The 15465-nt window shown below is 46.1% G+C and overlaps 1 protein-coding gene across 7 annotated transcripts in view; it reads left to right on the forward strand.

The window, feature by feature from the left end:
* Nucleotides 1-15465, forward strand: part of ADGRB1 (adhesion G protein-coupled receptor B1) — a 380951-nt gene that overhangs the window by 300341 nt on the left and 65145 nt on the right. For 5 of the 7 annotated variants that reach the window (XM_024102700.3, XM_065586325.1, XM_065586326.1 and 2 more), the window contains 4 exons: nucleotides 1473-1576; nucleotides 2576-2644; nucleotides 9172-9274; nucleotides 14787-14937. In XM_024102700.3, coding sequence (XP_023958468.2) covers nucleotides 1473-1576; nucleotides 2576-2644; nucleotides 9172-9274; nucleotides 14787-14937 — 427 coding nt within the window. The remainder of the gene's footprint in view (nucleotides 1-1472; nucleotides 1577-2575; nucleotides 2645-9171; nucleotides 9275-14786; nucleotides 14938-15465) is intronic. The other 2 variants (XM_065586324.1, XM_065586327.1) reach the window with 1 other exon arrangement.

Genomic DNA, 15465 nt, shown 5'->3' on the forward strand with positions numbered 1-15465 from the left:
TGTCTTCTCCAGCTATGCTAAAGGCTGGTGAGGTCTAATGCATAGGATGAACTACCCACACAGGTTCTCCCTCCCACGCCCTCCACTACCAAACCTTTTAAAAACTGCCTTGCCATGTGTTTACCCCCAAAGTCCCCGCTCACGGGCAGTGTCTGGGAGCCAGTGAGGCCACGTGCTATTTGACCCAATAAAGGTCTCAAGCAATAACACGGACAACCTTAATGTTTAATAGACCGCCACACCTCCCTCTGCATGAATAACAAGCCAAATTCATCCCTGGTCTACCTCCCTTGCATTCAGTGCTGTTACACCTGCAGTGAGTTTGGCCTCATGGAGTTTAAGACAATCCTTCGATGCCACAGCCCAGTTTTGACTAGCCAAGTGGTAGGTCCACCAAATGGACTTGGTCACACAGGAGATCAGTTCAACCATTCTTAGCCCTGTCCTGTATGAATTACTAATTACTAGACTCCTCCCTTTCCTCCCATGAGTGAAACTAATTTCGTCCCCTTTCCTTCCCCCCTCCCTCCCCACTGTGTGGCAGGAGAAGAGTTACAGCTGAACTGAAAAATTAGAAGAGCAAATTCTTTTCTTCAAGGATGAGACCGTGACATCCCCCAGGCTGAACATCCAGGAATCAAAACAATACGGGAACCAAAGCATAAGCATGAAAGGAAGTTTGGGGCAAATGGAGGAACTCAGGAGGAGAGAGTCACCATAATATGATCATCTTCCCCTGCTGTGGTCTCAGATGCCAGCTTAGGATTTGCATGTTGGCTGTGAATGGGTAGCTAGTTAGCTCCTTTCTTTTCCCAGGTGAAGGGCCAGGAGGGAGGTGAGGGAGCAGGGGCGGGAGGGATCCTATAATTTGGCTGAATTCCCTCCAAGTTTACCGGCTTGCTGTGCATAGGAAGAGACGCCGGGTGCAGCTGAGGAAGGGTGGTGAAACAATGGCCATTCCAGCTGGATGTTATCACCGAGTTTATTTATTTATTTTCCTCTTCGCTTGTTTTGTCTCCTTGCCTGCCAGATGGTGCTTTCTAATTGGTGGAAGATTTTCACCCTCTTCTCATCCTCCGAGCTGCAATGATAGCAGCTCTCAGAAGAGCTGATTTGTAAACCTGCGAGCGTGCGGACCTCCTGCTGTTATTGCCTCATTAACCCTCTCGGGAGCCTCGTGTTAAAGATGAAGGGCCCAATTCTCCTCTCTCAGACTGTTTGTCTCCATTGACTTCACTGGAAGTACTCCTGGTTTACACCAGTATATGTGAGAATAGAATCAGGCCCGATGAGAGGCTGGGTCAACCAAAAATGTGTCTGTTTCTCACATCCTATTTATTTGTTTCAGTTTGATGTGATTGCCTGGTCAATTGACACATGCTCAGGCAATTGTGGGGGAAAGATCTTGTTATGAAACCGAGCTGGTAGCATTTGCTGAGCGTCCTTTTTGTCTCTTGTTTTCTCTTTTTCAGAACATGGAAAAAGTGCTGGTCCCTTCTGTCACATTAATCGTAGGCTGTGGAGTATCTTCGCTGACGCTTTTGCTCTTGATTATCATTTACGTCTCGGTCTGGAGGTACAGATTTCTTTCTCCGCTTTTCTCACTGGGCACAGCAGCTGTCATTTGGTCTGGGTGGATTCTGGAGGTTCTGCCCTCCTGTTGTGGATGTTTGGGTATCTGAGGCAGAACCATTTTCTGATGAGCAGGTGCTGAAGGAAGTGGTTTTGGTGGCTTAGTAGGTGGCATTCTCTTCTCTGGCACATAACCCAGTATGGTGCTGGCTGGAGAGGCAATGAAGCTAGTGCCCTGAACACTTGAGTCATAGACATTAACATTTTCAAAAGTGACTTGCTGTTTTGGGTACCCTGGTTCTTGGGTGTCCACCTTGAGACACTTTAAGAGGCCTGATTTTCGAAGGGTGGTTGCTCAGCACTTTCTAAAAATCAGGACTCTTTAAGGTGTCTCAAGTTGGAGATGGGCAAAATTGAAGCACCCAAAATCACTAGTCACTTTTGAAAATGTAGGTCCTAATGATCCCACAGCTTAAGGGTATTTAAACCGAGCATCCTGGCCTAATCCCAATTTAGCTAGCTACAGTCTGTCTGCCTAAATTCCCCCTTCAGTTTCAAATATGGGATTCTTCTTCACTTTGTGTTGAATAGGGTTACTGTTCGCTGTTAAACAGCTGCTGTGTATCACCCCAGAAGTAGCTGCATTTTTGTGGTGGCTGTGACTCCTTAACATACAAAGCTTGATTCATCCAAGGTCTGCACTGGCATAAAGTCTCCAGAGGAAAGACCCCACCCAAAGCCAAGGTCATGAGATGCATGTAACTCTGTAGATTTTAAGGCCAGAAGGGACTTAGTCTGACCTCCTGCATAGCACAAGCCATTGAATCTCACCCAGGGATTCCTGCATTGAGCCCAACAAGTTGTGCTTGAGCTAGAGTGTATGTTTTAGAAAGTCCAACCTTGCTATAAAGACTCCAAATTACAGAGAATGCACCACATTGCTTGGTAAACTGTCCCAATTGTCAGCTACTCTCACTGTTAATAATGTACACCTTATTTCCAGCCTGAATTTTTTAGCTTCCGATTCCACCCGCTGGGTCTTGGTATGCCTATGCCTGGGGAGTGAGTCGAGGTGAGTTTGAGGTGAATGTTGGGGCTAGTTTGTAGCAAGATTGGGCCTCAGTTTTACACTTAACCAGAGGCTGAATTTCCAAGCAAGCCAACTACAGGCAGGAGTTTCCAAGTGAGCCTGCAATTCAAGTTTGTCTAGGTTAAGAAGCCCTCTATGATCAGAAAGTTTCTCCCTATACTTACAAACTGGGATCAGATTGCCTCTTAAAGTCTGCTAAGCTAAATGAATTGTGAGGTTCTTTAGTCTCTCACCGTAAGGCAGGTTTCCAGATCTCGAATCATTGTCGTGTCTCACCTCTGAACCTGCCCCATTGTTTCAACATCCTTTTTAACGTGTGGACACCAGAACAGGACACACTTGCAGTAGCAATCTCCCCCGTGTTATATGCAGAGGTATATAACATCCTGCTCAACATTCCTCTGTTTATTACAAATCCCAGGATCAGGTCAGCCCTTTTAGCCACGTTATCTCGTACAGACAACGGGGAGTGCTCAGAAGTGGGTCCAGCGGCATTATTCCTATGTCATTACTATCCAAGTCCAGGAACTCCGCAAACCTGGCCTTTTGCCAATGCGTGGGAAAGTAGCTCCTTGTTACAACAACGTTCTACCCACATGGTGTTCTGTGGAGAGCACTTACTGGAATTCAGTTGCTTTGTGGAAATTTAGCTGAGAATTTCCCATGCAGACTTTTGGACAAAGGCAGCTGGAGCATGTGTGTGTAGGCTCAGCTTGAAAACCAACCTGTTCTCATGAATAGAATCACCGAGGCTGATAATTTGGAAACATTCCCAGAGTTTTGCCCAACCAGAGTTTGCTTCTGTATGGGAAGGCAGAGAGAGGGAACAGGAATGGGAGCAAGAGGGAAGGGGGAGTTTAGGACTTTTGGCGAATGGGCCAGATACCCGAGAGAACATGAAACACTCCTCGGGTTCTCAGTCAAATCCTCAGAAGCTGTTTCCCCGTACTGATACGTGCCAGGCTATCAATGACAGTGGGTGGGAGCTTTGTGGCTCGAGTGACCAGTTCAGATACAGTCATACGGGCAGAACGTGGTTCCAAACTGAACATTGTTACTGTCTGATGGGCCGTTTGGTGACCTGTTGGTGGACTGAGTCCAGTTCCTGGTGGACAGATGGTGGCAACCCTCACTCAACCCTCCACAAAGGGTGCATCACTCCCTTTGTTCACAGCCTTGATAGAGCAGCCAGTGACTTAATGGGCCATGGAAACTGAAGAACTTCCCCGTCCCCAGCAGTGGTTCCTCCTGGTCAGGCTTGGAGATGCAGCCTGCTTGTGGTCCGTGTGTGCTACATGTTCTGTGGGTAAAGAGGGGACTTCTCTGCCCAGAACAATCCATCCTGAGCCTCATATCTGTGCAGAATTCTCTCAAAAAATGCCCCACTAATGGGCAAAGTCAAGGAGAATAGACTGTAGGGAACATTTTGCCCTGGCTGGGGTTGGGCCAGGTGATCTAATCCTCTTGCAAAGCTCTGATTGTTGTGTCTCCTTTTCCTCTGGTTCTTGACACTCACGAGCATTCATGAATGTTCTAGTGTATTTTCCATCCCTGACCTCAATGTTGTGCAGCAACCCACTGTGCTGGAGTGACCTTTCCATACCACCACGATCAATGCTCTGTATTGATTAGCTCTCCCACTGCTTCTCTCGTCAGCCAGTCAACATGCAGCAAAGCCCAGGCCTCTGTGGTTTGCCGCTGATGGCTGCGTAAAAGCTACGTCCGTGTCTTTCTGCAAGATATCAGCATGAGTTTGTCTCACCTCTTGCTCCTCGCAGCTGAGTGTAATTTTTGTGGCTACCAAGGTGCTGCTGCCTCCTGTTGCACGCTTACCCTGCTTTAAATCCAGTTGTCTTCCCTTCACTAGAGGTGCTCAGATACTGCGGTGGGGGGTCATAGGAGATAGATAGAAAGTGTGGCTATGATGGAAGGAAGGAAGGAAGCAAGCAAGCATGGTTGTGTGGCTCTCCCTGCAGCTTGGAGAAGCTGGAACTATGGTTCCCAACTGCCTCAATTCTGACGGGCCTTTGCCTCATCAGAAACACCCTGGAGTATCATGACGTGTGATCTCCTGCGCATTAGTGGGTGAATGCAGTAGTGTTTAATGTCGAGGAGAGGAATGCGCAGTGACCCTCATGCAGTGGTGAGGGTGCTAGGCCGCAGCACCCTTTGGATGTGGTGTGTACGTAGGATAGGTAGAAGAGGGCAGGCCCCTAATGTTCCCTCATCTCAGTATTTTCAGAGTCCACAGAGAGTCAAGTGGAGTGCGGGCCAGAGGGGACGACCACTGCCTCATGGGTTATTCTAGGACGAGGGCAATGACAAAGGCACTGGGGCTTTGTTTCTGTCAGGATGAAGCTGTGGTAACCTGGGTACTGGAGTAAGATAGAGATGGTCACTGCTAATGCAGAGCTCAGTGGACAGTACTTCATTCTAGATGAGCTGCTCATTCCATGACTAACCGTCAGCCAAGACTTGAGTAAGGCTGACTGCCTTGGGGAATGCAGGACAAATCTGCCTTTACCATAGGCAACTGGGCCTCATTGTCCATTGCCCTGTACCTTGTGCCGTCACTTACAATTGGTGCAGAATAGGTGTCATGGGAACAGGAGCATTTACAGCCAGTTTGCATTGGTGTAGATGATTGCAGGTGTTGCGGGGCCTTGGGGAATCAGGGTCATTCTCTGGGGTAATGTCAGGCTGTGAAGTTGACAAGATGATTATGAGGATGATAATAATAGTAATGGAGGCCTTCTGTTCAAACAGACTGAATCCCCAAAAGCCCTGGACTGTGGGGACTCAAGAATCGGGATCACAATTTCCTGTCTTGAGCCCAAGGAAAAAAAGAGAGTTGACGTCGATTACAGTCATACAGCATGTAATTTTTGATCCAAGGAATTTAAAGCACTTTGCCAATATTAAGCAACTCACGCAGTATCACACCAATGGGAATGGAGCCCAGGAGACCTGTCTTCCTGCTCTGATCACTGTACATTGCCTCCCTAGCTGGAAAACCAAGAAGAGAGTATGCTTATTCCTAAGCATATGCCACAGAAATAAGGGAGGTTCCGCCTTCCCCCCACCCCCACCCCTCTTTCCCCTGGCTGTGAACGTCCAGATAACATCCAGAGCATGTATTTGCCCCCGCTCCATGGTTTGCATTATCATTTGCTCTGTGTGTGCTCTTTACCGTGACTTAAAGCTCTGAGTTTTCCCCTCTGTGCTTTCTCTCTCACCCTCCCCTGGGAATTTCAGAGATAACCCACCAGATGGCCATAGCTTCCCCCATTGCCCTAGGAAAACACATTGCCCTGTCCCAGGGAGTCAGGAGAGGAAAAGGGCGCTGGGCACCAGGGATTTAGGGAAGTGGAAAAGGATGGCTTTTCCAGAATACATGGCTTGCTGCTGCAGCATCTGCGTCACCCAATCTAACACTGCACAGTTGTTAGATTGCGTCTGCATGTGCGTGTTTAGTTTGAGCATCTGTTTTTGCTGCCACCGAGCAGCTTCCACTGGGCTTCTGGCCAGTGGAGAGCTTGACCCGTTTACCCCCTATGTCTTATGGCTAATTTTTGTCAGACATAGGGAGACTTGGGCGTTCTTCCAGGATTGGTGCTTGACACTGGTAGGAAATGGTGGAGCCAAGACAATTGGCAGCATCCTCAGTGGTCCTTGATGTCTACTATTTCCAGGTGGAGTAGAGGTTCCCAATTCTCCCCTCTAATCCCCCAGTCTATTCGCCTTCCTTCTCCCATGCCTATATCCCTATTGTCATGTAATTTACCTGGTCTCCCCCAGCTCTACAGTTCCCTCTTAGCCTTTGCAAGGGCTGAGATAATATTGAAAGCAATTTTTTCCCCCTACTATTACACACACCTTCTGGTCAGCTGTTGGAAATGGGCCATCCTGATTATCACTACAAAAGTTGTTTTTCTCCTGCTGATAATAGCTCATCTTAACTGATTAGTCTTGTTATAGTTGGTATGGCAACGCCCATGTTTTCATGTTCTCTGTGTATACATATCCTCCTACTGTATTTTCCACTGCATGCATCCGACGAAGAGGGTTTTAGCCCACGAAAGCTTATGGCCAAATAAATTTGTTAGTCTCTAAGGTGCCACAAGGACTCCTCATTCTTTTTGCTGATACAGCCTAACACGGCTACCACTCTGAAACCTGTGAAGGTTTTGTGACTGTTCAAACAATGTTTAACCTGGCAGACCACGGCCAAGCCCTGGGGTATCTCATGCCTTCTGGACTGGCCAGTGTCCTGGGTTAAAAGTAGCTTCCTGGGGGCAATGTGTTGGGAGCAGTAAGGACTGTGGCTGCTAAGTGGAGGGACCAGATTGGAGCTTCTAGGCAAAGCCAGGCCAGACTCGCTTGCCGCCCCTTGCCAGGACCCCCACCCGCCCCACCCCATATAGGCTCCTTGTTCCACCACCCTCTGGGGCAAGGTACTGCCTCCTGCTTCCTGTGTGCAAGCAGCAGAGGGTTGGTGGTTCAGAGCTGGAAGCTGTGGTGGTGATTTCTTGGCATGGAGCATATCTGTGCTGAAAGAGGGGGACTAGAGACTTCCAGAATATTTGCATTGAGACATAGGCTGGATTCACCTGTCAGCGTGTGTCAACATTGGGCCTAGATTGGAACGGGGAGTCAGAGAGAGCCTGGGGACTGAGCTGAGGTGAATTTGAGGTGGATATTGGGGAAAGATTGGGCTCGGTTTTCAAGGGAAACTGAATTTCCGAGCAAGCTGACTGCAGGCTGGAGTTTCCAAGAGAGGCTTTACGGGGGGAGGATGAGTTTTGGGAAGAGCTGGCTGAGGGCCTAGTTTCAGTGAGAACTCGAGACCTGAGTCTCAGAGAAGTTTGGGCTGATTGCTGCTTTCAACATAAACCCAGCGACTCTCAGTGTCACAGTGTCACAGCTGGAGTTCCCGCTGAGCCTTTATATTTGCCTGAACGCAAAACGGAAAGGGAAGTAAAGTGGAGTTGAAGGATGCAGGCTTTGTACCAACAGCACATGGTCCCACTCAACACAGCCCGGGCACCTGGAGCACCGAGCAGCGAATGCTGCTTTGGCAGGGCCAGTAAGGAATCCAGAACTCCGTACACAAAGCCCAACATATTTACTGTTGCTCCAAATTAGTCACTGATCTTAAATTACTAGGCAACATACTGGAATATACACTTTAGACAGAAATCCTGCCGCAACCTCCAGGGGACGCTAATAGATCTCACTCTCTAATTTCCATGGGCCTAAGGTCCTGTTTCTACTCAGGCAAACGCCCACCAATGTCAGTGGGAGTACTTGGATGAGTAAAGTGACTCATGCGTTTGAGCGTGGGACTGGGCCCTAAGTCGATTGCTGAGTAATGCAGTCACTTTCTTTTTTGTGCCTATTGTTTTCTTTTCATTAAGCAATTAAAAATGTACTGAGAAATCTCCCCCAAATAATGAGCGAGTTTAATTTGATTGCATGCACGCAATTCAGGAGCGAGGCATAGCTGTGCAGTGCATTGATAATCAGAAAGGAGGAACGCCTTGAGGCTGGGGGGAGCTAAAGTCAAGAGTTGCTACTGTGGATTCCTAGAGTCCAGCGCCAAAAATCCTTACTCAGACACCTACATGACTGGCCTGTTTTTTGAGGGCATTCGTGCCCCCCGACTCCTGTGGAAAGGGTATCAGCAGCACCTTTAGAAACCAATCAATGATTATTTTCTGTTTCAGGGACGCCTTGTCAGGTTAAGCAAAGGGGGGAAGTTGATTTTCAAGCAGTTTGTTGCGAAAATGCATTTATTTGTAATCTCCTTGTATAGCCTGCATGCCTGTGGCTCTGTGACTGATTTGGAAATCTTAGCACGTCTGCGTTGTTGTTTAAAGCTGCTTTTCAAGGCCCCTTTCACATCATTTGAACTGAAGAGAACTTTTAGCGCTTAGCAAGTTTCAGAAAAGGTTTAGACATTTATATGAATAAGAATGGCATCTGTACTGACAGTAGCTAGGAAAAAAATTACAGGGGCTTTAAATCATTGTCCTTCAGGGCACCAGCTGATCACTACCTGGGCTCAGGAAGAAACTTCATCCTCACGTAGTATAGTGTTGTACAATTGGGGTCCTGTGCTTTCCCCTGAAGCATCCAGTTTTTGCCACTGGCAGAGATTGAGTATGCCACTAATTTGTCAGCTCATACACTTCTAACATTTATATTCCTGTCTCATCTAGGAAGATAGCATTGTCTAGTGGCTAGAGCATTGGGCTGAGGCCTGAGGTCTATTCCTGACTCTGCCACTGACCTGCTGTGTGACCTTTTGGGCAAGTCCCTGTACCTCTTTGCCCTCCCCCCTCCTTTGTCTATGGAGATTATAAAATCTTCAGGGCAGGGACTATCTCTTACTAGGTATATATACAGTGCCTGGCATAATGGGGCCCTGATCTGGTTGCACCCTTTAGGTGCTACTGTAATACCAATTAAAATACAGTAGTCCCCCCCCTCCTCTTTTCTCTTTGCAGATACATCCGCTCAGAACGCTCTGTCATTCTCATCAACTTCTGCCTGTCCATCATTTCCTCCAATGCTCTCATTCTGATTGGACAAACCCAGACCCGGAATAAGGTAGGAGACAAATTTCCTGTTCTCTCATTTAGCATTGAGATGATCTGTTCAGGCAGCTTTCCCTTTCCTCCCTCTTTGCCTCCCTCTGTTAATTAGCGGCGTGTCAGAGACACCACTAAACGGCAGATTTCAATTTTCTCTCTTGATAATTTGGGAGCATCCTCAGGGCTTTCATGAAAAAACAGTGTGATCTTTTTGAATATCTGCCTTGAGTTAGCGGGCACATGGTGCAGCAAAGGAGCATGGTTGTTTGTAAGACTTTAGCCATTTTACCTTCCAAAAACTCAAAAAGACAGATGGGGGCGGGGGAGGAACCCCAGCAACTCAGCACTGTAAATGCTTTGCCCTTCTTGGCTGGCTTTCATCCTCGGAGCTCAAAGTATGTTGCAAGCGTGAATAAAAAGAGCCTCACAACACCCTCTCTAGCGTAGGAAAGTGTCATGAGACTCATTGTACAGCTAAGGCCCAGGGGCGCAGCACCTCCTCGGTATTTAGATTTCAAATCAATGGGAGTCAGACACCTAAATACCTTGGAGAGATGAGCCTGAGAGCTTACGTGATTTATCCAAGGTCACGGAGTGAGTCGGTGACAAAGTTGGAATACCTAGTTGCCCTGGTGTGGCCGCTAAAGTACACCCCTTCTCTGTATTATCAAGCAGGCTATCATATTGACTCTGTTTGCCAGCCAAAGCACTTTAATTCTCCTGTTGGCACCTTTTATAATACCAACCAACTCTTATCATCCATCGCTCTGAAGGCACTTCACAGAGGAGGCCACTGTACTCTATTATCCCTATTTTACAGATCGGGAAACTAAGTCCTAAAGAGGGGAAGGGACTTCTCCAAAGTCACCTAGCAGGCTAGTGCCAGAGTCAGGACTAGAACCCAGGTCTCATAAGATCAATGCTAGCTATGCTGCCTCTTCTTGAAGCTTTATTACAGAGAAGCCCCAGGACTGAATGAGCCGTGGTGACTGACTAGCCTTTTGGTCCCTAGAGAGGGACTTTCAGGTCAGCGCTAGGGCACGTCTGGAGGCCAGGGTGGAAGACATTTCCATGCTGCTGCTGCCCAGGTCATACTTTCTGTGGATAAAGGGGGATTCAGTCCCCAGGCCTGCAACTCTGGCTCCTCTCCCTAGTACGACGTGCGCTGCGAAAGTAGAGCAATGTGCATCGTGCATGGTCTGTTAAGTGGTAGAGTGGGGTGGGAGGGATGGAGAGAATGGCTTTGCAGGGGCTTTCACTGGGAATTTTAGCTGAAGCCAAGAGATGTGTGTGCCAGGGCTATGAAAAACAGCATCTCTCCAAGTTCCTTCCCATTTAATAAACCTGGAGGACCACAGCGGTGGCTCCTCTTTGGCTCTAGTCGCTAAACAATCAACTTCATCCTGGGAAAAAAAATTGTCAACAATTTTGGCCGCTCCTGTGCCTTTATTTATTTCTGTCCCTCTTCGGTGGAAAGTTATGGTCTAGTTTGCTCCCCATTTTATGGATGTCCCTCATCAGAGCCTTTAGTGGGGGATTCGGTGCTTCTGACTGTGATTGCAAGAGGCAGATTAGTTCTTTGCACATAAATATGCATGAAACCCCATAAATAGAAAGGTTATTCTTGGATTTCCGCTCAGCCGTCTAGTAAACAGTCTCCAGTAGGGAAGAGAGAAAGAAACTATGCCGAGAAAAGGTTGGGGCTCCATGGAGTCTAAATTAGGAATTTATAAAAGCTGAATTATTGATGATGGAGCTTCTGAAAATTTGGCAAAGGTTTGCAGCTCCATTTTCCCCCAAGGGTTTCTTTGGAATTGATTAGCTTCAATATTGTGAATTCGTCGTTCATTTCCACCTGTGGAAGCCCAAAGGCCAGAATCTGATTCTATTTGCAAAACGCTTCGAAGATGAAAGTGCTGGATAGGGGCTAAATAATTGGTAGGTAATACAAAAGGCATGAGCCCTGCATTATCCAGTCACACATTCATGTCTGTGAGTTCATTAATATATTGTAGGCACGATTATGTGGTATTAATTAGGACTCCATTAATAAAGAACGATAGGAGGGTAATGTAATTAATGCAAATTGAAATGGGTTTATGGAAAATAAATTCTGTCAAACTAACTCGATATCTTTTTTGATGAATTACAAGTTTGGTAGATACATTTAATAGTATTGACATAATATAGTTAGATTTCTGTTAAGCATTTGACTTGGTACTGCATGATATTTTGATTAAAAAACTAGAATGATACAAAGTTAATATGGCACACATGAAATGGATTAAAAACCGAGGAACTGACAGGTCTCAAAATGTAATTATAAACAGGGAATTGTCATCGAGCAGGTGTGTTTCCAGTGGGGTGTCTCAAGCACTGGTTCGTGGCTCTATGCTATTTAACATCTTTATAAATCACTTAAAGAAAACGTCAAATCATCACTGATAAACTTTGCAGATGACACAAAAATTGGGGGAGTGGTGAATAATGAAGGGCACAGGTCACTGATTCATAATACATGTGTATTTGGCACTGGTGTGACCACTGCTGGAATCCTGTGTCCAGTTTTGGTGCCCATTGCTCAAGAAGGATGTTGGTAAATTGGAAAAGCAGCAAAGAGTCCTGTGGCACCTTATAGACTAACAGACATATTGGAGCATGAGCTTTCGTGGGCGAATACCCACTTCGTCGGATGCAGGTAAATTGGAGAGGATTCAGAGAAGAGCCACGAGAATGATTAAAGGAGTAGGAAACATGCTATATAGTGACAGTCTCAAAGAGCTCAATCTGTTTAGCTTGACAAAGAGAAGGTTAAGGGGTGACATGATCACAGTCTATCAGTATCTATATGTGGAACAAATATTTAATAATGGGCTTTTCAATCTAGCAGAGCAAGGTCTAACACGATCCAATAACTGGAATTTGAAGCTAGACAAATTCAGACTGGAAATAAAGCATCATTTTTTTAACAGTGAAGATAATTAACCACTGGAAGAACGTACCAAGGGTGGTGGTGGATTCTCCATCACTGACAATTTTTAAATCAGGACGGGGCATTTTTCTAAAAGATCTGCTCTAGGAATTATTTTGGGGCAGTTCTCTGGCTTGTGTTACCCATAAGGTCAGACTAGATGATCACAAAGGTCCCTTCTGGCCTTAAAGTCTATGAATCTATCTGTTGCAAAGGAAAAAAAAATCTTTTCTTCAAAAAGAGAAGTGTAAGAACCCTGTGTGGTCGTGTAGAACAGCTTGGTAAATTGGCTTGAGTAGCAGTCTCTCCTGTGAAAGTTGCTGGTTTGAACCTAGCATGGTGTAGCAATGGACAAAAGTTCTTACTATCTCGAGACTTCTTGATGAACAATGAGTATGTCTGCTCCAGAGCTGGAAAGTGTAATTTCCAGCTTTGGTTGACTTACCTGCTATTTATAGCTTGCTTGCTTTAAATAGAAGTATAGCTAGCAAGGCATGGGCAGCTAGGGTGACCAGACAGCAAGTGTGAAAAATCGGGACAGGGGTGGGGGGTAATGGGAGCCTATATAAGAAAAAGACCCAAAAATCAGGACATCTGGTCACCCTGTGGGCAGCGGGAGAGGTGTCCCAAGTATGATCCCATAGTCTCCCCAAAGAGGGCTGAGTTGACCATAGAGAATCACATTCACTTTCTCATCCTTATACTTGGCCTTTCCATGGTAGGCTGGGGTGATGTAGCCATGAGGCAGTGTGGGAGAAGATTTCCCTTCAGCTCCCTATTTTGTAGATAAATGCAGGATTTCATTCTCACTGGAAGCATGAAATTCAGACCTGCTCAGCTCCTCACTATCTCCACTCCCCAGAGTTTTATATTAAGCTCTGATAACGGTAAAAGTGCCTGGAAAATCTAATGCGCCTCTTTGGGATGCTGGAAAATCTGAAAGCAAAACACCATTCTCTCGCCCAGACAAACTGTTGGCCAGGATGGCAAAATCATGCTGGCATAAGATGAAATCAGGAACATGGAGAATTTGTAGAACTGGCCAGAAAATAGTGACTTTCTTATGGGAATCATTTGAAATTTTTTCTTGAAAATATTTAGTCAACTTTTTGAATTTTTAAAATTTTTTACCCAGATCTACAAGCTGGTTTGAAAAAAAAAGTAAGAAGCCAGGGGCCAGGACCCTGTTGTGCTTGGCGCTGTACATACAAAGAACAAAAATATGCTGCAAAAAGTTTAAAATCTTGCATGCAGCTTCTGATGGCCTCAGATCAAACCACTTTATCCATTGAAATCAATCTGATCAGATCCTGATAATGGTTACACTACACATGATAGCTTCTGTGTGTAAAGGACATTGGTGGGTGAAGAAAAAGGAAGGTTCGGTGATCACACACAGTAAGACATTTGTTTCCAGCTCTATTCTCGCCTTTTTTCCACAAAGAGAAACTCTTTGCCACCTATTTTAAAACGCTGGTGCCTGCACTGAATGCTATAAGCAAGTTTGTCACCTAGATTCTGGTCTCTACCACTGCTTCTCCTTGGGTGCTACTAAATATATTGCCTTCATCTCATTCTTGAATTCGAATCGCAGGGCCAGATTCTCAGCTGATGCAAAATGAGCATCGCTCTGTCAAAGTTAATGGTGCTACACCAATTTATACTAGCTGAAGTTCCAGCCCAGAGGAATGAGTGATGGAGAAGGCCTTTTCAGTTATCCAGTCCATCTCCCTGCCAGTGCGGGGTTATTCCCTATAGCACATTTGCTAGTATTTTCCCCAGTGTAACTTTAACTATCGTTAGCTTATTCCTGGTCCCTTAGGAGACTGCTCTCACTATTATGAAATTTCTCCCAATAATCCTTCCAAAATTACCTTTTCTTAGTGCCATCCCATTACTCCTCGTTAGACCCTTTAGGACAATTCCTCTCCTCCTTGTAGACAGCTATCGTCCCACTCCACAGTCATCATTCTCCCCAGCTCTACAGGATCCATTCACTCAGTCTGTAAGTAACAATCCTGGACTGGCTGGGATATGGGCTAAATAGCCTTTTCCAGATCTCACCTCTGTGATTTTGCTGTCAGTAATATGGCATGTATGGCTCTTTGGGTAGAGAAGGTTCCATGCCATTTTAATGTCTGAGCGGATCTATCCTATACCTGAAGATAGATACATAAATACTTTTAAAATCTGACCCCAAGCATTTTTGGCCGCTTAGAAAATAAATCATAATCCTGATCCCACTGAAGTTAAGGACAAAAATCCCGTTGACTTGGATAGGACAAGAATTTCCCCCCCTGGGATGCACTTGGGCGCCAATTCAGCAAAACTCTTGTGCACGTGCCTAACTTTAAGCATATGCTCAAGTCCCAGTGACTTCAATGGGATGCTTAAAGTTTAAGAACATGCTTCAGTGGTTTGCTGAATCAGGACCTTGAAGGTGAGGTGCACCTTTTCATTGTCTGACTCCTGCGAGCTTCCCCCTAGAATGCGGTTTGGAAACTGTTCCCCTTCCCTGCTGCTAATCTCACCTGTATCCCTTTCCTCCCATCTCCAGGTGATATGCACACTGGTGGCGGCTTTCCTGCATTTCTTCTTCCTCTCCTCTTTCTGTTGGGTGCTGACAGAGGCCTGGCAATCCTACATGGCTGTGACGGGCAGGTTACGGAACCGCATCATTCGCAAGCGCTTCTTGTGTCTCGGATGGGGTGAGAATTATGGGTCTGTGACTCAACAGCATACAGGAATCTAGGGTTTGCTGGGGGATTGGATCTCTTTCTCCACCTTCCCTTCTCCCTGCGTTTTCCTCGTCTTCCCTCTCTGTCTCATTCTCCCTCCAGGCCCTTCATATTCTCTCTCACCCTCTTTCTCCCTCCTAGTGAAACGAGCTCTGCAATTCTGTCTCCATGGCAGCAGGGTTTTCCATAGGCAAATCAACTATTAGTCTGGTGCAGATGTTTGCAGCTAATTTTTCTCCCTCTGTCTTTCCCGTATGTTTAATTTATTAGCCTTAAATGAGGCATTTTGTCGTAGAAATCAAAGGCAATCATGTGGCGTGGGCTTTCAAAGATGTTACAAGCTGGAATTCGGAAAGAACAACATCACAAAAAGTTTGTCCAAAAGCGAGTGAAACACATACACACACACACACAGAAAACATTGCACTGTACTAGTGACTCATTTTACTACTGAAGTCAAACACTTTCCCCCAGGCAGGATATTTTTGATGCTTATAA

Source organism: Chrysemys picta, chromosome 2, assembly GCF_011386835.1.
Source record: "Chrysemys picta bellii isolate R12L10 chromosome 2, ASM1138683v2, whole genome shotgun sequence".
NCBI classification, from domain to species: domain Eukaryota; kingdom Metazoa; phylum Chordata; order Testudines; family Emydidae; genus Chrysemys; species Chrysemys picta.